Raw genomic sequence first — 27,869 nt, 5'->3', positions numbered from 1 at the left:
ATCCACACACCAGGATAGACAGAGACGCAGACACAGATATGGACACAGCACATGGACCCACATACATAGACAGACATGGAAAGGCACATCAAAAGAGCCTTCGATAGGGCTTCCCTGGTGGCGCAGTGGTTGAGAGTCCGCCTGCCGATGCAGGGGACGCGGGTTCGTGCCCTGGTCCGGGAAGATCCCACATGCTGCGGAGCGGCTGGGCCCGTGAGCCATGGCCGCTGAGCCTGCGCGTCCGGAGCCTGTGCTCCGCAACGGGAGAGGCCACAGCAGTGAGAGGCCCGCGTACCGCAAAAAAAAAAAAAAGAGCCTTCGATAGACAAATCCCCGGGGACGGACACACACACACACACACACACACACACACACACACACACACACTCACACACTCTCACACTCAGACACACACAACCAGACACACATAGACAACCAGACCCAAACAGGCACACGCAGATCTACAACTCACACATCGCTACAAACACAAGACATAGCCCTACCTGGCTGCACAGCAACGTGAATGTACCATGCCACTGACTGTATGCTTAAAAATGGGTAAGATGGCAAACTTTGCCACATATATATATTTTACCACATGTCATATGGACAAACAAAAAGATCTACAGAGAAACACCCAGCAGACACACATACTCCCCAGACCAACACATCCCACATCAACACAAAGAGACAGGGAGAGGGGGCGGGATGTGCTGCGGGGACAGGGACGAAGTGAGTGGGAGAGAGGGGTGCATGCTCTCACCATTCCCCACATACTACAACGTCGTGAGAGGAAGGCAAGGAGACAGAGCGCGCAGGACAGCACGAGAAGCAGCAAGAGCCTGAGAGATGCACAGAGATAGACTAAAAGGGAGAGAAAGAAACCAAGTCTCTCACACACACTGACTGACACCCACCCAGACTCAGCAGGCAGCTGCCGAGACGGTGAGTATGAACAGTTCGCAGTAAAAATTAGCAAGATCGAGGGGAAGGAACGAAACAGAGCAAGCTATGGTGTGAGAGAAAGAGAGACTGAGAGGAGGAGCAACAGGCTGGAGAACAGGCAGAAACAACCCAATACGTCAGAGGACGAGGAGGGCGTCAGGGAAGGGGAAACCCCAAGTTCAAATGAAGAGGGAAGACAGACACAAGCGGGCTGCGGGATGGGGGCTGTGGGCACACGGGTGGGCAAGGCTGACTCACTGTGAGGGCAGATCCAGGGATGTGGGCGGAGGATTCCAGGTGTCTGGATAGCCGAGCATCCAGTCCGACCAGACTTTCACACTGGGGAGCAGTTCCTTCAGGTCGGGGACGAAGGAAGACACCTTGATGTCATCTTGATCCTCCTCCTCCTCAGGAGAGGACAGCTGAGCTGCAGAGGCAAAGGGTGAGAACTGGGCCTAGGCCTGCTGCGGCCCCCGAGTGAGGCCTGGGGCACTGGGTCGGCAGCAAGCTCTTAGGGAAGGGAGGCCAAGTCCACAGGAGAGCTGGGCCCAGAGGCGAAGAGCAAGTGCCAGCAACTGAGAGGATTCCGCAAAGCAGGACAGAGAGAGAACCAGGGCACCGGGTCCGCCCTGCAGACAGCTGTCTCTGCTCCACCTGTGGCCTGGCTGTAGCGGCTACCCTGGCCTCCAGCCCCTGCCCCCACCCACTCTTAGCCTCCCTCCAGCACAGTCCTGAGATGGCACCAGGGTTCATGCCCAAACTGTACGACCTGAATTTGATGGTGAGGACATATCAGAGAAACCCAAATTTTAGGGCGTTCTACAAAGTAAATCTCCTCTACACTTCAAAAATGTTAAGACCATGAAGGACAAAGGAAGACAGAAAAACCATTCCAGATTGCAGGAGACTAAAGAGACATGACATCTAAATGCAAAGTGGGATCTTGGAATGGATCCTAGACCAGAAAGAAACTTTTTTCTTCAAATTCTTTTTGGGACAACTGGTACAAACTCAATAAGGCCTGTAGATTCAATAATAGTACTGTATCAATGCTGGCTTCCTGATTGTGATAAGAGTACTGTGATATAAGAGAATGTCCTCATGACTAGGAAATACACAGTCAAGTATTTGGGGAGAAAAAGCTACCATGTCCGTAACTTACAATCAAATGGTTCATAAAAAAAAAAAATAACAGGGACTTCCCTGGTGGCACAGTGGTTAAGATTCCACCTGCCAATGCAGGGGACACGGGTTCGAGCCCTGGTCCGGGAAGATCCCACATGCCGCGGAGCAACTAAGCCCGTGTGCCACAACTACTGAGCCAGCCCTCCGGAGTCCATGAGCCACGACTACTGAGCCGGCCCTCCAGAGCCCGTGAGCCACAACTACTGAGCCTGCATGCTGCAACTACTAAAGCCCACACACCTAGAGCCCGTGCTCTGCAACAAGAAGCCCGTGCACCACAACAAAGAGTAGCCCCCGTTCGCCACAACTAGAGAAAGCCCACGCACAGCAACAAAGATCCAACACAGCCAAAAATAAAATTAAATAAATAAATTTTAAAAATAAATAACAATAACCATTAGGTATAGGTGTGTGTGTGGAAAGAGAGAGAACTTAAAGCAAATATGGTAAAATGTTATCAATTAGGGAATCTGGGTGAAGGGTATGTAAGAGAGCTGTTAGTATTATTCTTGCAACTCTTCTATAAATTTGAAATTGTTTCCAAATAGTTACCCCTACCATCCCTCCAAAAAACAGGCAGTCCCGGAGGCTAGAGGCATTCACAAAAGCTGATGCGGGGTTCAAGACGGCAGGGTAGAAGGACGTGCACTCACCCCCTCTGGCAAGAGCACCGGAATCACAACTAACTGCTGAACAATCATCAACAGGAAGACACTGGAACTCACCAAAAAAGATACCCCACATCCAAAGACAAAGGAGAAGCCGAAATGAGATGGTAGGAGGGGCACAATCACAATAAAATCAAGTCCCATAACGGTTGGGCGGGTGACTCACAAACTGGAGAACACTTATACCACAGAAGTCCACCCACTGGAGTGAAGGTTCTGAGCCCCACGTCAGGCTTCCCAACCTGGGGGTCTGGCAACAGGAGAAGGAATTCCTAGAGAATGAGATTTTGAAGGCTAGTGGGATTTGACTGCAGGACTTCTACAGAACTGGGGGAAACAGAGACTCCACTCTTGGAGGGCACCCACAAAGTAGTGTGTGCATAGGGACCCAGGGGAAGGAGCAGTGACCCCATAGGAGACTGAAACAGACCTACCTGCCTGTGTTGGAGGATCTCCTGCAGAGGCGGGGGTGGGGGGGGTGGCTCACCGTGGGGACAAGGACACTGGCAGCAGAAGTTCTTCTGGGAAGTACTCCTTGGTTGAGCCCTCCCAGAGTCCGCCATTAGCCCACCAAAGAGCCGTTAGGCTCCAGTGCTGGGTAGCCTCAGGCCAAACAACCAACAGGGAGGGAACCCAGCCCCACCCATCAGCAGACAAGCGGATTAAAGTTTTACTGAGCTCTGCCCACCAGAGCAACAGACAGCTCTACCCACCACCAGTGCCCCCCATCAGGAAGCTTGCACAAGCCTCTTAGATAGCCTCATCCAACAGAGGACAGACAGCAGAAGCAAGAACTACAATCCTGCAGCCTGTGGAAAACCACATTCATAGAAAGATAGACAAGATGAAAAGGCAGAGGGCTACGTACCAGATGAAGGAACAAGATAAAACCCCAGAAAAACAACTACCTGAAGTGGAGATAGGCAACCTTCCAGAAAAAGAATAATGACAGTGAAGATGATCCAGGACCTCAGAAAAAGAATGGAGGCAAAGATCAAGAAGATGCAAGAGATGAAGACCTAGAAGAATTAAAGAACAAACAAACAGAGATGAACAATACAATAACTGAAATGAAAAATACACCAGAAGGCATCAATAGCAGAATAACTGAGGCAGAAGAACGGATAAGTGACCTGGAAGACAGAATGGTGGAATTCACTGCTGCAGAACAGAATAAAGAAAAAAGAATGAAAAGAAATGAAGACAGCCTAAGAGACCTCTGGGACAACATTAAATGCAACAACATTCACATTATAGGGGTCCCAGAAGGAGAAGAGGGAGAGAAAGGACCCAAGAAAATATTTGAAGAGATTATAGTCGAAAACTTCGCTAACATGGGAAAGGAAATAGCCACCCAAGTCCAGGAAGCGCAGAGTACCAGGCAGGATAAACCCAAGGAGAAACACGCCGAGACACATAGTAATCAAATTGACAAAAAATAAAGACAAAGAAAAATTATTGAAAGCAACAAGGGAAAAACGACAAATAACACACAAGGGAACTCCCATAAGGTTAACAGCTGATTTCTCAGCAGAAACTCTACAAGCCAGAAGGGAGTGGCATGATATATTTAAAGTGATGAAAGGGAAGAACCTACAACCAAGATTACTCTACCTGGCAAGGATCTCATTCAGATTCAATGGAGAAATCAAAAGCTTTACAGACAAGCAAAAGCTACGAGAATTCAGCACCACCAAACCAGCTCTACAACAAATGCTAAAGGAACTTCTCTAAGTGGGAAACACAAGAGAAGGAAAGGACCAACAAAAACAAATGCATAACAATTAAGAAAATGGTAATAGGAACATACATATTGATAATTACCTCAAACGTGAATGGATTAAATGCTCCAACCGAAAGACACAGGCTCGCTGAATGGACACAAAAACAAGACCCATACATATGCTATCTACAAGAGACCCACTTCACACCTAGGGACATGTACAGACTGAAAGTGAGGGGATGGAAAAAGATATTCCGTGCAAATGGAAATCAAAAGGAAGCTGAAGTAGCAAGACTCGTAAAATAAACTTTAAAATAAAGAATGTTACAAGAGACAAGAAGGACACTACATAATGATCAAGGGATCAATCCAAGAAGAAGATATAACAATTATAAAAATACATGCACCTAACATAGGAGCACCTCAATACATAAGGCAGCTGCTAACAGCTATAAAAGAGGAAATCAACACTAACACAATAATAGTGGGAGACTTTAACACCTCACTGCCACCAATGGACAGATCATCTAGACAGAAAATTAATAAGGGAACACAAGTTTTAAATGACACAATAAACTAGATAGATTTAATAGATATTTATAGGACATTCCATCCAAAAACAGCAGATTACACTTTCTTCTCAAGTGCACACAGAACATTCTCCAGGATAGATCACATCTTGGGTCATAAATCAAGCCTCGGTAAATTTAAGAAAACCGAAATCGTATCAAGTATCTTTTCCGACCACAATGCTATCAGGTTAAAAATCAATTACAGGGAAAAAAACATAAAAAACACAAACACATTGAGGCTAAACAATACGTTACTAAATAACCAAGAGATCACTGAAAAAATCAGAGGAAATCAAAAAATACCTAGAGAGAAATTACAACAAAAACATGACAATCCAAAACCTATGGGATGTAGCAAAAGCAGTTCTAAGAGGGAAGTTTATACCAATACAAGCCTATCTCAAGAAACAAGAAAAATCTCAAATGAACCATCTAACCTTACATCTAAAGGAACTGGAGAAAGAAGAACAAACAAAACCCGAAGTTAGTAGAAGGGAAGGAAAGAAATAAAGATCAGAACAGAGATAAATGAAATAGAAACAAAGAAAACAATAGCAGACATCAATAAAACTAAAAGCTGGTACTTTGAGAAGATAAACAAAATTGCTAAACCTTCAGCCACACTCATCAAGAAAAAGAGGGAGAGGACTCAAATCAATAAAATTAGAAATGAAAAAGGAGAAGTTACAACAGACACCACAGAAATACAAAGCATCATAAGAGACTACTACAAGCAACGCTATGCCAGTGAAATGGACAACCTGGAAGAAATGGACAAATTCTTAGAAAGGTATAAAGTTCCAAGACTGAACCAGGAAGAAATAGAAAATATGAACAGACCAATCACAAGTAATGAAATTGAAACTGTGATTAAAAATCTTCCAACAAACAAAAGTCCAGGACTAGATGGCTTCACAGGTGAATTCCATCAAACATTTAGAGAAGAGCTAACACAGATATTTCTCAAACTCTTCCAAAAAATTGCAGAGCAAGGAACACTCCCAAACTCATTCTACGAGGCCACCATCACCCTGATACCAAAACCAGACAAAGATACTATAAAAATAGAAAATTACAGATCACTGATGAATATAGATGCAGAAATCCTCAACAAAATACTAGCAAACAGAATCCAACAACACATTCAAAGGATCATACACCATGATCAAGTGGGATTTATCCCAGGGATGCAAGGATTCTTCAATATATGCAAAACAATCAGTGTGATACACCATATTAACAAATTGAAGAATAAAAACCATATGATCATCTCAATAGATGTAGAAAAAGCTTTTGACAAAATTCAATACCCATTTATGATAAAAACTCTCCAGAAGGTGGGCACAGAGGGAACCTACCTCAACATAATAAAGGCCATATATGACAAACCCACAGCAAACATCATCCTCTGTGGTGAAAAACTGAAAGCATTTCCTCTAAGATCAGGAACAAGACAAGGATGTCCACTCTCACCACTCTTATTCAACATAGTTTTGGAAGTCCTAGCCACAGCAATCAGAGAGGAAAAAGAAATAAAAGGAATACAAATTGGAAAAGAGTAGTGAAACTGTCACTGTTTGCAGATGACATGATACTATACATAGAAAATCCTAAAGATGCCACCAGAAAACTACTATAGCTAATCAATGAATTTGGTAAGGTTGCAGGATATAAAATTAATGCACAGAAATCTCTTGCATTCCTATACACCAACAATGAAAGATCAGAAAGAGAAATTAAGGAAACAATCCCATTCACCATTGCAATAAAAAGAATAAAATACCTAGGAATAAACCTACCTGAGGAGGTAAAAGACCTGTACTCAGAAAACTGTAAGACACTGATGAAAGAAATCAAAGATGATACAAACAGATGGAGAGATATACCATGTTCTTGGATTTTAAGAATCAATATTGTGAAAATGACTATGCTACCCAAAGCAATCTACAGATTCAATGCAATCCCTATCACACTACCAGTGGCATTTTTTACAGAACTAGAACAAGAAACCTTAAAATTTGTATGGAGACACAAAAGACCCCAAATAGTCAAAGCAGTCTTCAGGGAAAAAAACGGACCTGGAGGAATCAGACTGCCTGACTCCAGACTATACTACAAAGCTACAGTAATCAAGACAATATGGTACTGGCACAAAAACAGAAATATAGATCAATGGAACAGGATAGAAAGCCCAGAGATAAACCCACGCACCTATGGTCAACTAATCTATGACAAAGGAGACAAGGATATACAGTGGAGAAAAGACCGTTTCTTCAATAAGTGGTGCTGGGAAAACTGGACAGCTCCATGTAAAAGAATGAAATTAGAACACTCCCTAACACCATACACAAAAATAAACTCAAAATGGATTAGAGACCTAAATGTAAGACCGGACACTATAAAACTCTTCTTAGAGGAAAACACAGGAAGAACACTCTTGGACATAAATCACAGCAAGATCTTTTTTGATCCACCTCCTAGAGTAATGGAAATAAAAACAAAAATAAACAAATGGGACCTAATGAAACTTAAAAGCTTTTGCAAAGCAAAGGAAACTACAAACAAGACAAAAAGACAACACTCAGTATGGGAGAAAATATTTGCAAACGAATCAACGGACAAAGGATTAATCTCCAAAATATATAAACAGCTCATGCAGCTCAATATTAAAAAAACAAACAACCCAATCGAAAAATGGGCAGAAGACCTAAGTAGACATTTCTCCAAAGAAGACATACAGATGGCCAAGAAGCACATGAAAAGCTGCTCAACATCACTAATTATTACAGAAATGCAAATCAAAACTACAATGAGGTATCACCTCACACCGGTTAGAATGGGCATCATCATAAAATCTACAAACAACAAATGCTGGAGAGAGTGTGGAGAAAAGGGAACCCTCTTGCATTGCTGGTGGGAATGTAAATTGATACAGCCACTATGGAGAACAGTATGGAGGTTCCTTAGAAAACTAAAAATAGGGCTTCCCTGGTGGCGCGGGGGTTGAGAGTCCGCCTGCCGATGCAGGGGACGCAGGTTCATGCCCCGGTCCGGGAAGATCCCACCTGCCGCGGAGCGGCTGGGCCCGTGAGCCATGGCCGCTGAGCCTGCGCGTCCGGAGCTTGTGCTCTGCAACGGGAGAGGCCGCAGCGGTGAGAGGCCCGCGTACCGCAAAAAAAGAAAAAAAAAAAAAAGAACTAAAAATAGAATTACCATATGACCCAGCAATCCCACTACTGGGCATATTCCCAGAGAAAACCATAATTCAAAAAGGCACATGTGGGCTTCCCTGGTGGTGCAGTGGTTAAGAATCTGCCTGTCAATGCAAGGGACACTGGTTCGAGCCCTGGCCCGGGAAGATCCCACATGCTGCGGAGCAACTAAGCCTGTGCGCCACAACTACTGAGCCTGAGCTCTAGAGCCCACGTGCCACAACTACTGAGCCCACGTGCCACAACTACTGAAGCCTGCGCGCCTAGAGCCCATGCTCCGCAACAAGAGAAGCCACAACGAGGAGTCGGCGCACCACAACAAAGAGTAGCCCCCGCTCAGCGCAACTAGAGAAAGCCTGTGCACAGCAACGAAGATGCAACACAGCCAAAAGCCAAAAATAAAATAAATAATTTATACATATAAAAAAAAGAGACACATGCACCCCAGTGTTCATTGCAGCACTATTGACAATAGCCAGGACATGGAAGCAATCTAAATGCCCATCGACAGACGAATGGATAAAGAAGATGTGGTACATATATACAATGGAATATTACTGAGCCATAAAAAGGAACGAAATTGGGTCATTTGTAGAGACCTGGATGGATGTAGAGACTGTCATACAGAGTGAAGTAAGTCAGAAAGAGAAAAACAAATATCGTGTATTAACGCATATATGTGGAACCTAGAAAAATGGTACAGATGAACCAGTTTGCAGGGCAGAAATAGACACACAGATGTACGGAACAAACATATGGACACCAAGGGGGGGAAAGTGGAGGTGGGGGTGGTGGTGGTGGTGGGATGAATTGGGAGATTGGGATTGACATGTATACACTGATGTGTATAAAATGGATAACTAATAAGAACCTGCTGTATAAAAAAATTAATTAGATTAAATTTAAAAATTAAAAAAAAAAAGCTGATGTGGCAGGGGAACAACAGACGGGCCTCACCACTCATCAAAACTAATCCAGAAGCTGAAAGAAAGGTATGCCCTTCAGACCTACCTTACACGGCTCAGCAATCAGGCTTGGAATTCTAAGGGCAGCCTTAACGGATAAGGGGACACTGCTCAAAGGGCTAAAAAGAACCCCTGCTCTGGTCCAGTGAGTCTACCGAGATGGCTGGTCCACAGTGGTTATAGCCCCCACCAGGTATCTGACAAACAGGGACATACAGATAGAGGGGAAAACCAAAACATGGATTATGAACACCAAGGGAAACTCATTTTTCTTTCTTTTTTTTTTTTAAGTTGCAGGAACATGCAGTAGTTCAGAGGTACATTGAAAATTCTAACTATTAAAGGTGAAAAGAGAGAGAGGAGGAAAGAGGGCTCCTCTCCTTTCTACAAGGAGGAAAGAGAGCCATAGAGGAAATGGGACTAGTTAGGTGGGCAAAAGGAAGCCTGCAGTAGAGGGAGAAGACGCAGAGAAAGCAGTGTGGCATTTTGAGCTTGTCTGGGCAGGACCCAGGAGCTGGGACGTCCACCAGTCAGGGCCCCTCATCTGCTTACCTTTGGCTGATTCCTTCAGTAAGTCGGTGCAGCGCTGCACCAGGAGAGAAAACATGGCCAGGCCCAGGGCTGCGGCTTGCTCCTGGATCACAGAGCGACACTCCTCCGAGAAGCAGTCTGAGCAGGAGCAAAGGGAAGTCCATCAGTATCCTGGGGGCCAAGGGCTCCTCTTCCCTACCTTACTAGGTGCAAGTCCTTGCTTGTATCACCGAGCTCCTTGCCCTTCATCTAAGACTGGTGTTGTAATATTCCCTCTCTCAAAGGGTAGTCGAAAGGCTAAATAAAGTAATGCACGTGAAGCACTTACCATGATGACCGGCCTGTGGGTAAGCACTCAATAAGGTATTATAAGGCTCACTTGTGTAAATTCTGTATCACATCACTTCCCCAGGATCAGCTACCCCAAGGTGAGCAGCCTGAGCCACACCTGCATGCTCTCTGCCTTTAGCTGCCTGCTGAGGATGTGAAGCAACAGCAACAAGAAGTCATATTTAATTAACTCAGTCTCTCTAATGTATACACAGCGGGAATACAATCACCAATTAAGATCAGAAAAATACACATTTAAAAGTTATCTTCTTGAATCACCAAGCTTTGGTTCCATCCTCACCTTCTCTCTGTTCCTCCTCCTCAGAGAACACACATGAAACAAATAACCTCTTTTCACCGCATGAGTTAACTTTATATAGGACAGTGCGTGGCACATGATAAGCACCTCATCAGCGTTAGCTTTAACTTTCACAAGTTCTCTCCGCTAGGGCTAAGAAATAAATCTGGTTTCCAGTACTAGCACCCTACCCCCTGACTCTCTCAGCCTGCCCAACTTCCCTCTGGCTGCAGGTCAGGGAAAGGAGCCACCTTGGTGGTGGCCAGGGCTATTCTTTAGCGGGAGCTACATACACACCTTCAAACCACTGCCTGTACCTGCCCCTTGTCCGTGGCCCTCCCTGATAGGCACATCATCCAGACTTGAGAGAAACAGGCGACAAACAGAAGGCAGCAGTCCAGCCTGCAGCCTCAGCGCAGGAGACACCCTATACGCACAGGAGACGGAATCGGGGGCCAGGCTCGCTTGCTTTGGCAGCAGCTGAGCTGTTAATTCCTTCTGTCTGAATACAGGAGAACTCCCAGAATCTCCAGGTGTTAAACGGATGATTAGCCACATGTTTGATCTCTGTCCCTGCTTGCATTTTAACCTCAGTAGCCAAGGGGGAGCCCTCCTGCCTCTCCCCTCATTGATACTCATCTTTCCAGTGGGGCCTAATTGAAGTCTTTACTCCAGGAGATGCTACACAACCACAGTTATTCCTAACCGTCTTGGCCACAGGAGCAAACATGACTGGAGTATGCAAAGCCAGCCCCAAACCACTTCAGAAAGCCCTGGGGGTGAGAAGGAAAGGGCTGCTGTTCAGAAGGTCCCAACATATGAATAGCATCAGTGTAGCAACTCTTCTATAGTGGCTTTCCTACCATCTTTCCAGATGCCCAGTGGTCCCAAATGTCACCCTCTAACTTTCCAGGTCAACTGCGGCAGGCAGTAAGGAAGTGGTAACAAGCCATGTGATTAGAATAGATCACCAGTCTCATTCTTCTTCCGGTAAGGCCCTAACCCTGTGCTAGAGAGACAAAAAACAAGCAGCTAAGAACAAAGCGCAGGGAGGATGGAAAGTAGGGAAGGGGAAGATGTGTAAGCCATCCCAAGGAAAAGTTGCCAACTGCTCTCCTCCACCCTTACTATAGGCAACAGGACTGTCTGTACCACCCCAGCTCAGCCCAGGCCCCTGCCAAGCACTGCCAGCAGCCTGCCTCTAATTAGCAACAAATCCCAGAATGGGAGAATAAGTCCATAACAGAGGGAACTAGGAGAGGAGGAGTAGAGGCCACATCCTGGTAGTTGACACACTGAGTACACATTAGTGTCCCCTCATCAACTGGGCATCTTAGGCAGAAGTCACCTGCACATAGAAGGCCCTCAGAAGGGATGGAGGGGGGTATCTTAGCTCCAAGGACTGGCAGAAGCCCAAGACTACAAGAAGACACGCTCATCAGCCTCGATAAGGATAAGATGGGGCAAAGGGAGATTACTTTCACCAAGACCATTTCTATTTTTATGATGAACATCAACCTCAGGTTAGACTCCTTCTCAGAGTGCACAGGGCTAGGGCTCAAGGGGGAGAACTAACTGCTTAAGAACAATGACACTGAGGCCTCTGGGGAGTCCAGGCTGGCGCCTTTTTAAAGCTTCTTGCAATAAGGTCTGGGAACCAGGTGGGGAAGTGACAACTGGAGCCTCTCTGCTGTGTCTGGAAGGGCTCAACTACCTCTCAGGGCAGCAGCTAAAAGGTAGCTTCATGACTGCTCTGCTCTTGGCCATCGTTATGTCACCTCAACCCTTCACCCACCCACCCCCACCCCTCCATCTCCCCAGGAAGGGCCTGACAGCACTCCCTGCTGTGTTCTGGTTTGACTGATGGGGAGGTACAAATCAGTAAGCTGTTCTGCTCTGATCAAGCAGGTGGTGATATCACAGCTATCTGGGGGTCAGAACGCCTGGGTCTCCGTCAACTCTTCGTACAGAGCACTTTCTGGAAGGCCTGCCCTCCTCCAAGGCTCAGTGGTACCACAGGCACTGAGCATCTACAGTGTCCTCGACCCTGTGCTGAAGAACAAAGCTACAAATAAGACAGGATCCCTGCAATCTTAGGACCTTGCAAACGGTTTATTTACCCCCAGTAACCATGGCAACTCAGACCCAGTGCCTCCAGGGAGAAATGTATTAAGTGCTATGGTATCTTCAGGAGATGCTCTGTGCTTCACTTAGGCTTCTGTGGACTAAAAGCTGTAAGATGCCAGCCCTTGAGACGTACCCAGGCTTATGCAAGTGGGCAGTAAAACAGCATCCAGATTCCCAGGTCCGCCCACTCTAAGGTTAGGAAACTGGTCCCGGTCTTACAGATGCCCGTATATATCCCTAGAGCGGGCTGGGCCAGGCCAACACGTGATGTGGGGTGGGGAAGGAAAAAGCATTGTTCGCCTTGGTATTTGCCTGGGTTCCTCTGGCTTTGTGTCAGGTAGCTGGAGCCTGACATGAACTGAGGAACTCATTAACATTGTGAAACAGCCTTTTCCCTTCTTTCCAAAAGCAGGCTTGCTCAAGGGTGTAGGGGGATGGTTCTGGCTAAGGAAGTCAGATGGAAATATTTCTTACCAAGAAAGTCACCTGAAGTCTGAACTTGGTTCTGCCCCTTCCCACATGCTCTCAGATGGGCAGGTGACCACATCTCCCACTATTCCTCTGGCCAAATACCTGCTCAAGCAGAAACACTCTTCCCGCTCCTATGTAACAGGGAGACCTTCTCATTTTTCTGAGAACATATTCATGGAAAACATAAACCAACTGTCGTCAAAGTTGTATGAAATCAGGAAATGGAGCGGCCGGGAGAAGGCTGCCATGTGGCCGGATGTTATGTATTTCTAATTAGTGCTATACATCTTTCAACAGCAAGTGTCCTTCTGCTGGGAAACACAACACACTGCCCTTGTTATTGTAACTGTCAGAGAAGTGCTTAAACAGATAATCTCCAGGAAAAGTGATAAACACGTCCCCTCTCCCACCAGTGTGTGCGCGACGGTGCTGCCAAAGCAAAGCTGTGCTTGACGGCTCCAGGATGGCAGAGCGTCCTCCTGCAGGAAATGGGAGCGAGGCAGGAGGGGGGAGAGGGAAGAGGACGGCAGGAGAGGCAGGCCCACCTGCCCGGACCCACCGAGTCCAGCCAAGGGACAGTGGTTCAGAACCACTGCTTCTGATCAACGCCTGGGTCACGGAGAGATCTGGAGGACACCAAATCAGTAGGGACGAGGTTTGCCGGGTCACAGAGAAACCTGGCAGCAAGGGAACAAGCAGGGTTCGCCTGGTGCACACAGCCAACTTCCTAGCAAGAGAATGAGAAGAGTAATGAAGGGAAGACACAGGATGGATGACACATAAGTCTGCTACCCTGACAGCCGCAGAAGGCATCCCGAAGGCACTGGGGTCCAACTCGCCACTCCAGCAGAGAGAACCAACCATTTGCTCAGCTGCTTCACTAATAGCCGGAGAAAAATGCAGGCAAGACCACTTATTCACTGATTCCGTCCCCACCGGCTCCTCCCAGAGAGAGGAAATGAATGGTCAGTCACCTCCAAACTAACACCACCTGGAGGCGATTTGTTGGCTCTTATCTTTCAGACATGAGGCTGCTTTTCTCATGAGTCAGTCACCAGTCAGACACAGAGCTGGCACTGTTCCTGAGCAGCCCACCAAAACCTCCTTGTCTACAGGAAGTGGGCAGTGAGAGCATCTTTCGACTGCTGCTGTGTGAGCCACAGAGTTCCCTGTGGCAGCTGCTGGCTGAAAGGGAGGTGGAAGAAGCAGTCGTTTCATAGGAACCATACAAAAATCTCACAGCAAAAGCAGAGATGTCCAGGCCATCAGGGCATCATTTTATTGCCCAAGGAGGAGAATGAATGAGTCAGAAAAATCAGGCACCAATACACCCAAGCAAATTATTCATGCACATTGGCAGAACACAGGCTGACTGGGTGGAAGGCAATCCATGACATATCCCTGAACAACGTACGTCTGAGACAAGACAAAGGAACATGGAAGGTAATGTTTCTTCCCTAAGAGCCCCTACTCCTTTTGGATTTTCTAGGATTATAAAACTCTGACTTCTTTTAGCGGGTAGATGTCGGGGCAAAGGAAATCCCAACCTCCTAACAAAGTGACCTCTCCGACTAATTCCAAAGTTGTTTATTTAGCCCAATTGTGGAGGATGTAAAGGAAAACAGGATACCGTCCATGAGAAGATGATATTCTAATGAGGAAGACAGGAAGAATACACAAACACCCGAAGAGCTGTAATTCAAGACAATGTATTATTACATGCCATAGGAAGGTGGAAATAAGATGCTTTCTCTCACCAGAAGGAAAGAAAATCATTTCTAGCTAGTGTATATCAGGGACGGTTTCACAGAAGAGAGCACTTCTGAGCAGGGCTGCAAAAGATGAACTGGGCAGGATGAAGGAGGGACTGAGCGTGCTAAAGAGGCACGCAGGTAGGGACACACCAGGCATGTTCCCAGACGGCAAGCGCTGTACTCGGCACGTGGTAAAACAGGGACCACAAAGCATAGGGCTTGCGATGCCACAGCAAGGAACACAGCTTGACCCAACAGGCAGCGAGGAGGGCACTCGCTCACGGCTCCTGAGTGAAGGCAGAGGTGAGTATTTTATGAAGATTAATCCAGTTAAAGCATTCAGGACAGATTAGCATAGCTGGAAAAAAGTAACAGGGAGGCAAACTGGTTGGGAAGCTAAGAGGACATGAACTTGTTTGAATTAAGAGGAATTACATGTAGAGCACTTCATAAACTTTATAATGCCAAATAAATGTAACATCTTTCTTATAAGAGGTGGGAGAGGGAATGGAAAGGAGTGCACAGATGTGAGAAATGCTGCAGAAGGAAAATCAACAGAAGAGAAGGTGGAGATGATGTGGGGGAGGGAAGGACTCTCACTGATAATCTCAGCAGGTTCTAGAGGATCCTGAGACCTCAAAAAGGGTAACACCCACCAAACGAGATCCAGGAAAGGGGTAGAAATGTGGGAATGCAGAACACCTGGAGAGAGGGAGGAGTCCCCAGGCTCCCGCCCACTTGGCTCTGGGCCAGTCCGTCTTTCCAGAACAAAGACACTTCAGGGGGTCAGAAATACTTGAGGAAGACCTTGCAGAAGGAGGCCTGGGAAGTCTGAACTGGTTCTCCCTGTGGAAGCCATTAGATATTCAGCACTTCATTTGTTTCCAATTCTTGTATGAGTGCAGCTCCAGGCTGTGGGGTGAGAGGCTCCTCTCTGACGTAATCAGGAAGCAGCTGCAAAATTAAGGAATCCCTCATGACATCATAAAAAGGGTCGATGGTTTACTGGGGAAAGTATAAAAATTAATTACATATTCCCACATGACTCCCCTCCCCTAAATCTGTACACACCCCCTCCCACCCCCACACATTCTCTCATCAACAACACCCAGAAGCCACCTTGATGAACAGGGTACAAAAGGGCAAACAAAACCCAGGAAGAAAAAGTTCTTTGATGCACCCACTGTCCGCACCACACATTTGGAACTTAACAAGTGATGCCTAGTCCTGGAATTTTTATACATATAGCATGTTTCCTCAACAAAATTATAAGCCCCTTGAGGACAAGAGCTATGTCAAGACTTCACATCCTTGAAAATTAGCACCATGAAGGGGTTCAAGAAACATCTGCTGCTCTTAACAGCAGGTACACTTGCCTCTCCATTTGTGGATCATAAATGATGATTCCACTGTGGCCAGAAATAATAACTAAGATATAGGGAGAGCTGTGTTAGACACAGAGCATTCATATATATATATATATATTATCTCAGAGCTTTACAAAAGATTTGCACAGGAGGTGTTATTCTCCCTTTCTGACAGTTGAGAAAATAGGCTCAGAGAAGTTAAATGACTTGCCCTAGGTCACAAAGTCAGTTAAGTGTCAGAGATGGGATTTGAATCCAAGTCTGTCTGCTCTTACACCTACACTGTTTCCATACCTGGTGTTTTTGGTTTTGGCCATGCTGCGCGGCTTCCAGGATCTTGGTTCCCTGACCAGGGAGTGAACCTGGGCCCTCGGCACTGGACCACCAGGGAATTCTCCATACCTGGTTTTCAAATGCCTGTGATTCAAGTTTCAAACTCCAACTCCTCCTCTCTCCTTTGCCATGAACATGAAAACCTCACACCACTCCACAGTTCTGCACAAAAAGCTCTGAGATAACTGTGTGGCGACTGAAATTAAAAACACCGTATTGCCAAAGAAAATGAAATACTTAGGTGTAAATCTAACAAAATACGAATGGGATCCTACGCTGAAAATTACAAGTGTTGATGAAAGAAATAAAAGATGACCCAAAATAATTGTAGAGACTTACCATGTTCATGGATTGGAAGAATCAATATCACAGAGATGTCAATTCTTCCCACAAAGATTTAAAGGTTTAGCACAATTACTATCAGAATCTCAGCAAAATTTTTTTGTAGACGAAAACAAGCTTATTCTAAAGTTTATGTGGAAAGGCAAAGGACCTAGAATAGATAAAACAATTGTGCAGAAGAACAAAGTAGGAGGAATTATCGCTCCCGATGTTAAGTCAAACAAAGAAGGATAGCCTTTTCAACAAATATTTGCTCGAGCAATTAGATATCCACAAACAAACAAAGAACCTTGACCTAAATCTCACACGTTATACAAAAATTAACTGAAAATGGATCAAAGACTTACATGTAAAACATAAGAGTATAAAACTTTTAGACAAAAAATAGAAAAAAATCATCAGGATCTAGGACTAAGTGAAGAATTCTTGGACTTGATGCAAAAAGCACAATCTATAAAAGGAAAACTGGTATGCTAGACCTCATAAAAATTAAAATCTTTCGCTCTGTAAGAGGATGAAAAAGCAAATTATAGACTAGGAAAATGTATTTGCAAACTACATATCTTGCACAGGACTAGTATCTAGACTATATTAAGAACTCTCAAAACTCACCAGTAAAGAAAACAAACAGTCCAATTAGAAAATGGGCAAAAGACATGAACATTTTACCAAAAAGGATATACAGGTGAAATATAAGCACATGAAAAGATGTTCAATAGCATTAGCCATTAAGGAAATCAAAGTTAAAACTACAGTGTTAAAATTACTTATCAGGGGCTTCCCTGGTGGCGCAGTGGTTAAGAATCTGCCTGCCAATGCAGAGGACACGGGTTCGAGCCCTGGTCCGGGAAGATCCCACGTGCCGCGGAGCAACTAAGCCTGTGAGCCACGACTATTGAGCCTGTGCTCTAGAGCCTGCGAGCCACAACTACTGAGCCTGTGTGCCACACCTACTGAAGCCTGCACGCCTAGAGCCCATGCCCTGCAACAAGAGAAGCCAGTGCAATGAGAAGCCCACGCACCACAACGAAGAGTAGTCCCTGCTCACCACAACTAGAGAAAGCCCGTGTGCAGCAATGAAGACCCAGTGCAGCCAAAAATAAATAAATAAAATAAATTTATTTTTAAAAAACACAAAAAACTACTTATCAGAATGGCTAAAACAAAAAATAGTAACAACACCAAAAAACTGATGAGGATGCAGAGAAATCGGATCGTACATACCTAGCTGATTGGAATATAAAATGGTACAGCCACTCTGAAAAAACGTTTGGCAGTTCCTTCTAAAACTAATAATGCACTTATGATATGACTCAGCAATTAGACTCCTGGGCATTTATCCCAGAGAAATAAAAACTTACGTTTGCACAAAAACCTGTACGCTAATGTTTATAGCAGCTTTATTGATAATAGCTTAAAACTGGAAACAACCCAGATGTTCTTCACTGGATGAATGGTTAAACAAACTGTGGAACATCCATACTATGGAATACTACTCAGCCATAAAAAGAAAAGAACAACTGGTACACGCAATAACTTGGACAGACCGTCAGGGAATTATGCTGAGTGAAAACAGCTGATTTCAAAAGGTTACAGGCTATATGATCTCATTTATATAATATTCTTGAAATAATGTAATTATAGAGACGGAAAACAGGGCTTAGGGTTTGGGGATGGAAGGGGGGCAGGGATGGTTCTTACAAGGTAGCATGAAGGAGCTTTGTAGTGATGGAACAGTTCTGCACCTTTTTTTTATATATATAAATTTATTTTATTTATTTATTTATTTTTGGCTGCACTGGGTCTTGTTGCTGTGCGCAGGCTTTCTCTAGTTGTGGTGAGCAGGGGCTACTCTTCGTTGCGGTGCGTGGGCTTCTCATTGCACTGGCTTCTCTTGTTGCGGAGCACGGGCTCTAGGCGTGCGGGCTCAGTAGTTGTGGCGCACGGGCTTAGTTGCTCCGCGGCACATGGAATCTTCCCAGACCAGGGCTCAAACCCGTGTCCCCTGCACTGGCAGACGGATTTTTAACCACTGCGCCACCAGGGAAGCCCCAGTTCTGCATCTTGATTGTGAGGTAGTTACATGAAACTACCGCTGTGATAAAACTGCATACAACTATACATAAACACAAACAAGTGCATGTATAACTGGTGAAATCTGAATAAGGTCTGTGGATTGTACCAATGTCAATTTCATGGTGTTGATACTGCACTAAAGTTATGCAAGATGCTAACATTAGGGAAGGAGGGATGAAGGGTGAACAGGACCTTCTGTACTTTTTTTTCTTTTTTACAATTTCCTGTGAATCTATAATTATTTCAAAATGAAAATTTTAAAACAAGTAAACAAACAAAAGTAAGCCAACAAACATACCCAAAAAGATCGGACATAGGATTCCAGAAACGTTTCTCTTTTACATAGAAAAGGGTTCTTAAGACATTTTGAGGACGGTTTCTCAATTAGTTGAGAATACTCTGTGCAGATGCTGCAGCCCCTTGTTCTCATCGTGTGCTGACTGGCCTGAGCTGATGGAGATGCCCAGCTGTGCGGCTCCTTAACTGGACTGAGCAAGAAACTGCCAGGGGCAACCAAAAGGAAAATAAGAAAAAAGAAGGGAAAGTTCACTGAAGACAGAACTTCTGTCTAAAGAACAAGGAGTAAAGCAAGAGAACTTCATCATCAAGGCTATGACTCATCGGATCAGTAAAATCCACGTCAAGCAGCACAAAGTGAAGGTGATGAGAAAGTGACGAAAGATGACAAGAAGAACGAACTGCAGAAGCTAAGTGAGCTGTTTAAACATGTTCTTGCTGCTCAAAAAATAAGTAAAGGTATAAATCTCAAACCAATGGTATGTACATTCTTCAAACAAGGGCAGTCAGGGGAAAAAAGTTGTTTAACACATGAGCCCTAGCACTGTTTTCTTCATAAATGAAGCTGCTTATGCATTTTCAGCGCTGCACTGCTTCAGACTGTTAATCAGATGGATATTAAGAAGATATTTTTTAATTAGCAGCATCAGCTACAATACTATTTTAAACTGCTCCTTTGCCAACAAATCTGTAAAGATCAAACTTAAAAAGACTTCGTTAAAAAAAAAAAAAAAGCTTGTTCTTTAAAAGACAAAAATGAAAAGAGAAGCCACAAAGAAAATTGTCTCACTGGGAGAAAATATTTGTAAAATATATATCTGACAAAGGACTCATATCTAGAACATATGAAGAACTCTTTCAAATTAATAAGATAAACCAAAAAATGAGCAAAGAAGCTATGTAGATGGCAAATAAGCACATGCTAGGGACTTCCCTGGCGGTCCAGTGGTTAAGACCCTGAGCTTCCACTGCAGGGGGCGCGGGTTTAATCCCTGGTCAGGGAACTAAGATCCCACATGCCCCGCGGTGCGGCCAAAAAAAAAAAAAAAAAACAACCAACAAAACAAATGAACATGTACTTCTGATAAGATGCTCAACATTATTAATCAGTAGGGAAATCTAAACCTCAAAAAACTCCACACCCGCTAGGATGTCTGTAATCAAAGAGAGAGAAAATAACAAAGTGTTGGTGAGGATGCAGAGTAACTACAGCTCTCACCCACTGCTTTGGGAATAAAAAATGGCACAACCACTTTGGAAAATAGTTGGGAAGTTTCTTAAAAAGTTAAAATACACATTTACCAAATGACCTGGGTAGACAATTCCTAGGTATTTACCTAAGAGAAATGAAAGCATATGTTCACACAGAGACTTACACTTGAATGTTTATAGCAGTCTTATGCATAACAGCCAAAAACTGGAAAACAAAACCAGATGTCCATCAACAAGGGGGACAGATAAACAAATTGTGGTATATCCACACAATGGAAGACCAGTCAGCAACCAAAAGGAACAAACTACTGTATCACTCAACAACACAGATGAATGTCAAAATCAATGTGGAGTAAAGAAGGCAGGCCAAAGGGAGGCTGGGGAGGGAGGGAGGGAGAGAACTTACTGTCAAATGCTAGAAAATGCAAACTAATCTACAGTGACAGAAAGCAGATCAGTGGTCGCCTAGGACTGGGAGGGGAAGGTTAGGGAAGAGCAGATTACAAGGGAGCACCGGAACTTTCACTTTAAGGGGTGAAGGATATGTTCACTATCTTGATTGTGGTGATGGTTTCACAAATGTATGCATATGTCTAAATTCATTCAATGTGTACACTTTAAATATGTGTAGTCTAAAAATACATCAATCACAGGGACTCTCCTCGTGGTCCAGTGGTTAAGAATCTGTCTTGCAATGCAGGGGACACTGGTTTGATCCCTGGTCGGGGAACTAAGCTCACGCAACACAACCAGAGAGCCCACGTGCTGCAACGACAGAGCCCAGGCACTCTGGAGCCTGGGCACCACAACTAGAGAGAGAGAAGCGCACGTGCCGCAACTAAGACCCAACCTGACCAAATAAATAAATAAATAAATAATAAAAATATAAAATACATCAGTTACATCTCAATAAAACTGTTAAACAGATTTTTTAAATAGGGGAATGACTGCTTCAACTCCTCAGATTTTAAGAGTTTATAATTAGAGATGGATTTAATCAAGAAAGCTGGACAGCTACTGAGTGCCTAATACATACAAAGGCCCTGAGCAAGGTGTTTTGCATACACTATCTAATTTGATACTCAGGAAAACACTACAAACTGGCATTGATATTCCCTACTTCATAGACAAGAAAACTAAGCCTCAGAGGAGATAAGCTAACTTTGTTCATCAAGGTCACACAGCTGATAAATGTCTGAGTGGAGAATTCAAACCTTTGGTCTGGTTGATTGTAGAGCTCCTTATGGCACTGTAACACAACTGCTACCTTCTGAAGGCATGAAATGACCTCCAGAGGTGCTAGGCCCTCTCCAGAGGGCAGCTTGGCTTTCCCTCCTCCTCGACATGGAGCTCTAGAGCAAAGAAATGTCCTGGGAACTCTACCGATACATCTTGGCAAGACAGACGGCAAACCATTTCTACTCTCTACAAGGAAAAATGAAAACACTTCTCAATGAGTGCTTAGGTTTCTCCAGGGAATATCCATGCGATTTTAGAAATGGTATTCCTATAGATTTCCTGGAAAAATTAAACCAATCGCTAATCAAAACATACTCTGGCCATTTCCAACTTAGTTGTATCTCTGGATTGATACTTTTGTCACTCAGAATTTCCTGCCTGATTCCAGGGTTATTTAAATACATGTCCCCTCTTGGGCAAGCAGACCTGCTGCCAGCAGGATGGCATGCTGGCACCAGCCAAGCCTCTCAGGAATGGGGCCCAATGGAAGAGCGCCTGTCATTCCAGCATCACATTTGGAGGAGTTACAAGTAGATCTTGGAGGACAGAGTTTCTGCTTCTACATTTCCTGCCAGAGGTTTTAGGAAGCTTGCTTCTCTCCCAACATTTGAGGAAAGCAAAGGAGGAGTAAAAAACAGTGGCAGCTTTTACTTATATCAGGCAGGTAAATCCCTATGGAATTCCCTCAGGAGATCTGGAGTGTCTTGTGTCAGAAGTTACTTAAGGCTGTGTAGGAGAAGAGAAACGAAGGAGGCTTCCTAAGAGGCATGCCTGTTGGCCAACCTAGAAGGAAGCTTTCGCTGTAACAGTGAGAAGGAATTAATACAGCTACATCCCTTCTGACAGAGTGGGCAGAGATTTGGCATCAGATTCAAACAGTCTGAAACCTGCCTTTGCTGGTATGATGCTTCAGGAGCAATCTGGGCTCAAAGTAAAAGTTAGTGAGAGATAATGCCTGCAGACATCCTCATTCAGAGGAAGCTCCTTTGATACGGCAGGCAGAGGGGCAGAGAAGTGCTCAGCTTTCATTTTAACAGATTAACTCAATTTCTTTTCATTTTATGGCTTCCTGAAGGATTTTTAAGAGTCTGACAGTTTGCAAACAAGGCCAAAAATAAAACAACTCTGAGACAAGTAGGGCAGAGAGGTACCCACGATAGGAAGGCTCTCTTAGAGTCCTTTTGAGAAGCTTCCAGAATGCAAAGATTACAGCCATCAAACAAATCTTAAGGAGTCAGTACTGAAAAATGAGGCCAATGATAAAACATAATTCCTGGGTGGATTTCTCTTGAACATCCAGATCTGCACATACATCCTGCTCTGCTCCAGCAACTCACCCTAAAAAGTACCTCAAAGCTTTACAATCCAAGATCAATGCCCAAACTAGATCAAGTAAGCAATGACTTTATCCAACCCCACCCATTGTGAAACATGTATTTTTTTTTTTTTAATGGCTTTTATTTATTTATTTTTGGCTGTGTTGGGTCTTCGTTTCTGTGCGAGGGCTTTCTCTAGTTGCGGCGAGCGAGGGGCCACTCTTCATCGCGGTGTGCGGGCCTCTCACTATCGCAGCCTTTCTTGTCGCGGAGCACAGGCTCCAGACGCGCAGGCTCAGGAGTTGTGGCTCACGGGCCCAGTTGCTCCGCGGCATGTGAGATCTTCCCAGGCCAGGGCTCGAACCCGTGTCCCCTGCATTGGCAGGCAGATTCTCAACCACTGCGCCACCAGGGAAGCCCGAAACATGTATTTTTAAAGTAGAAAAGAGATCAATAGAATAATAGGTAAATAAAGCAATTATGCCAAGGAAGAAGGTGAGAAAGTTAGCACTCAGTGAAGGTGCCTAGAAACCCAAGAGGCACCAGCTAGTCCCCTGAATTAGAAGCTCTAGAAAGGAGATCCCCTTTAGAATTTGTATTCAGTTGGCAGACTTGATAGTTTGTCAACAATACTAACTGAAACCTATATACATTGTTTTAAACTAGATTAAAATTTTTTTGTTTATATTTATTCTTTTATACCTCAATTCCATGAAAGATTTGTGACAATTTAGGGCAAAATCACCTACCACGAGATAACATTAAAGTAAATGTAGAAAATCAGGACCAAGAAGAAGGAAAATACAAATATGTCAATCATGTGGGTTAACAGTCTTCGATGAATGAACTTAAAATTTGCCTCTGATTTTCCTGGCAGTCAAAGCAGAAAAGGAAACACCAACAACTGTATAGCTGTCATTATTGGAAAGGAATAAGTATATCAGTTCCTCAGGAAAAACAAATCTTTTCTCAGCACTGAGCTCTAAAGTACTTTTTTTAACGTGGACTCTATGCAAGGGATACTGTATGAAAAAATGAACAGTAACCTTGAAAAGGCCTTTACAACGTATAGCATTATCACCACATACCCTTAAAAGATATCCAAGAAATATTACCCTAAAGTTATCTCTATTGTGAGACAAAATACATTGTGTATCACAATCTAAGAATGTTTTTCCATAAATATAGATATAGGAATATTTTATATATAGATAGATATATAATGCTAAGTTAAAATAATGCTAAATTAGGAGATTGTAATTCTTATTTCAAAAAGGATCCATGAAGGGTTTCTTTAAGCAGAGAAATCCTTGATGTCTAACATATTTGCCCAACATCCAGTCTGTGACAGAGACCAAGGGCCAGAGAAACCAAAGGGCAAGAGCTACTTGCAACTGATAACAAAAGGCTAAAATATCCTAAAATCTTAAAGAATTTTAGATAAATGAGAATGTGACAATATGCTATAAAAATCTTATTTTAAGAAGACCAAATGATATATTAAAATATATATGCTATCAAATATATACATATATAAACACAGATGTATGGATATGAAAGGAAAATGGTCAAAACTGTAAAATTCGATTTATGTAAATTTTGGGGATCTTTCCAAAACAAAAAGTACAACAGCATGCTATAAAGCAAAGAGATTTAAAAGCTGAATTTATATTTGAACATTGGTACAGAGAACAAAGCCCCATAACTCTGGGATTAGCACCCCTGCCAAACAGGCAGCCTTCAAGCACCAACTCAACTTCATCTTCTTGGGGAGATTTCCTCCCTTTGGAGGACAGAATCGACCTGCTTCTGCCTGGTTCAAAAGACCTAACAGATTTATTTTTAGAGCACTGCCTTGCCCCTCAGAGAGGGCCCACACCAAAGGATAGTGAATGACAACAGCCAAGAAGAAATAAAATAGCAAACCTGCCACCTCCATAGCACTGAATGGCCATTCTCCCACCCTCGCTCTCTAAAGCCCACCTCTCTCCTCTCCATTATCTAAGTCCTTCCTTCAAGAACCAACATATACTAAACCTGTACCGGGCTGCCTGATAAGCCTCCTTTCTCTGGACTCAAAGTGGTTCCACCCATAACATGCACCAGGCAGGTGGCTCAAAGCCACTCCAGCACAGGATTTACAATTTATCAAGCTTCCCCACTAGGCTGGAAATCCCATGAGGGCAGGGTCTGTAGTGCAGACTCCAGTAAATCCCAGGCACTTACCACAGTGCCTGGTCATCGGAGACTATCTGCTCTGAGTAGTAACCCACTAAGTGCTGGATCAATTCCTTTCCTTATTCACACAGTCAGCATTTACTAAGCAGCTACTACATGCAAGGCCCTATGCTAGGCATTTAGCTTACAAAGATGAATCAGACAGGAACTGGACCCTCAAGGAGCTGAAATCTAATAGGATTCCAGCATGTAGTTAACTATAAATCAAAGAAGAAAGTGAAAATCATCTCAAGAGATAAAGATAATGTGTGAAATGACATGAATGAGGAAATTCATTATTCCATAGTTTGGAAAGGAAAAGCCTGCAAACAACCTAAGTGTCCATGAATAGAGGACTGCTTATTAAATTATGGGACATACATCCAATAAAATAGCCATTTAAAAGAGTGAGATAACTGTTTGTAAAAAATACAAGTATACAAAAATGATATAATAATTAAAGCTACTATTTACTGAACCTTTACTATTTGCCAGGAAGGCGGGGGCGAGGCAGAGGGGCAAGCAATATGCAGAAGGAAGCAGAAGTGCAGAAAAAGGCTTTCCTGGTTCCAATTCCCTCCATAGGATAATATCCTTGTCCTCAAGTTCCTTGCAATACATTTCCCTTCTTGTGTTAAGCTATTTCAAGATGGTTCTTGTCATTTTCAAACACTCCTAACACACACGGTAAAAAAGAATAAGAAGTGGGGTTGGCATTTGTTAAAACTCATCAGACTGAACACTTAAAATCTGTGCATTACTGTTTTATGTAAATTATACCTCAATTTAAAAACAGAAACAGTGAGGCCAAGACAGCCTGAATATATGGAAGACACTGGTACCAATAACAGAAAAACTGTACACAGGAGGAAGAGTTCCAGCAGGGCAGGGGTGATCTGGTGCACTGCCCAGATCCCCTCCGGGACTAACGCACTCATTCTCCCAGCTGCCGAGAGTGTTGGCAGATCTCAGCTGATCCCTCTCCCAGACTTGCTCTCAGTTGAAGAAAGGCGTTTTCCCAATGTCACTGCCCCTTCCCAGGAGTAACTCACATTCACTGACTGGTGGTTGGAGGGCAGGAAGGGTGTAAAGATTCAGCCCCTTTGGCCCAATCTGGGACTACTCTGAAGGGTTAGCCCCTTTAAGCAGCTCCAGAGCTCCTTACAAGACTGGCTAAGGCCTTTGTTACATCTGCAGGGCAGTTCAACTTCTCCCTGTGCCCCATCCTGCATACCCATCATGCCCCTCTGGGTACTGATCCTGAGAGCATTCCCCAACCAACTTCCTGGGGATGCAAACCTCCATCTTAAAAGTCTGCTTCCTGGGGAACCTGACTTACAACACTTGAGAAATAGGATGAATCAATTTTTAATAAGCTTGAGATTCCAGGTGAAAACGTTCAACAAGAAGTTAGAAATGCGGGCTAGAGCTTAGGAAAAAGATTTGAGCAGGAAAGAGATTTGGAAGCGATCCACAGAGAGGTGACAGTTAAAACCATGGGATTTTATGATACATCAATGAGGAAAGGATGAAGAGAGGAAGGCCAAGGTAATATCTTTAGTAAGCCTTGATATTTAGGGTGTGGATCAGAAAGGGAAGACCCAAGAAATAGGGGGAGAGGAAGGGAAGAACAGAGAGAATACAGAGTTACTATCACTGAAAGCACTTCTGGAAAGTCTCCTGTCAACAGAGGCAAATGCTACCAGGAAAGCTAAGAAGAACGCGGCACAACAAATGCTTAACAAACCCGTTAACTGAGCTGAGTGGGACAAGTGGCCCGCAGAATGATCGGCTTTTGTTGGGTTTTCTTCGGCAGCTTCCGTCCTACGGCTGTAGGCACAGAATCCACCTGCGTGCCCTGAAGCAGATCCATGGTTGGACCGGCGAGCAAAGAAAAGCTGAAATGGACTAGTACATGAACGTAAGTGAGCCAAGACAGAGTTCAGCTGCTTAAGCAATTTGGAGGAAACCTTCTGAAAGGCTTCTTTCAAGAGCATTCCCAGGGACTTCCCTGGTGGTGCAGTGGTTAAGAATCTGCCTGCCAATGCAGGGGACACAGGTTCAAGCCCTGGTCCAGGAAGATCCCCCATGCTGCAAAGCAAGTAAGCATGTGCGCCACAACTACTGAGCCTGCGCTCTAGAGAGCCCGCATGCTGCAACTACTGAAGCCCGCGTGCCTAGAGCCTGTGCTCCGCAGCAAGAGAAGCCACCGCAATGAGAAGCCCGCGCACTGCAATGAAGAGTAGCCCCTACTCACCGCAACTAGAGAAAGCCCGCGTGCAGCAGCAAAGACCCAATGCGGCCATACGTACATACATAAATAGCATTCCCAGGGATCTTCTGAACAGCTGGGATCCTTGAGGAGGATCACTGTCCCTATGCACCAAATTCAAACCCACAGACATTTAAATAGACTGATTCTAGCATACATTTTTGAGGGGTGGGGGGGCATAAGACCATAGGTATACAGAGGGAGGAGTGAGGCAATCACTTATAGACGTTAGTGACATCATCATTGCTTTGAATACAAATAAAACAATTCTTCTTAGCCATGGCACCCTAAAGTAAATGACATACCACACAAACAGGTGTTATCTGACCTCCAGTCCTAGACCGGAGTAAACAGAATTTACCTTCTGCTCCTGTGCCCAACACAGCTATGCAACATTCTTCAATGACTCACTGACTT

General features: G+C 44.2%; 1 protein-coding gene across 8 annotated transcripts in view; it reads right to left on the bottom strand.

The window, feature by feature from the left end:
• The window catches only part of SMG6 (SMG6 nonsense mediated mRNA decay factor), a 235,208-nt gene that overhangs the window by 126,644 nt on the left and 80,695 nt on the right, over window positions 1–27,869 (bottom strand). For 7 of the 8 annotated variants that reach the window (XR_004523957.2, XM_033848080.2, XM_073797406.1 and 4 more), the window contains 2 exons: window positions 9,823–9,939; window positions 1,204–1,372 (listed from right to left, as the gene is read on the bottom strand). Coding sequence is in view for 7 of the 8 variants with exons in the window: in XM_033848080.2 (XP_033703971.1) it covers window positions 1,204–1,372; window positions 9,823–9,939 (286 nt within the window). In the remaining variant the exon portion in view is untranslated. Of the gene's footprint in view, window positions 1–1,203; window positions 1,373–9,822; window positions 9,940–15,588; window positions 15,704–27,869 lie in introns of those variants that run through there. The other variant, XM_073797407.1, reaches the window with a different exon arrangement.

This window comes from Tursiops truncatus, chromosome 20 (genome assembly GCF_011762595.2).
Source record: "Tursiops truncatus isolate mTurTru1 chromosome 20, mTurTru1.mat.Y, whole genome shotgun sequence".
Taxonomy (NCBI): Eukaryota; Metazoa; Chordata; class Mammalia; order Artiodactyla; family Delphinidae; genus Tursiops; species Tursiops truncatus.
This window is presented reverse-complemented; position numbering and strand designations above follow the sequence as displayed.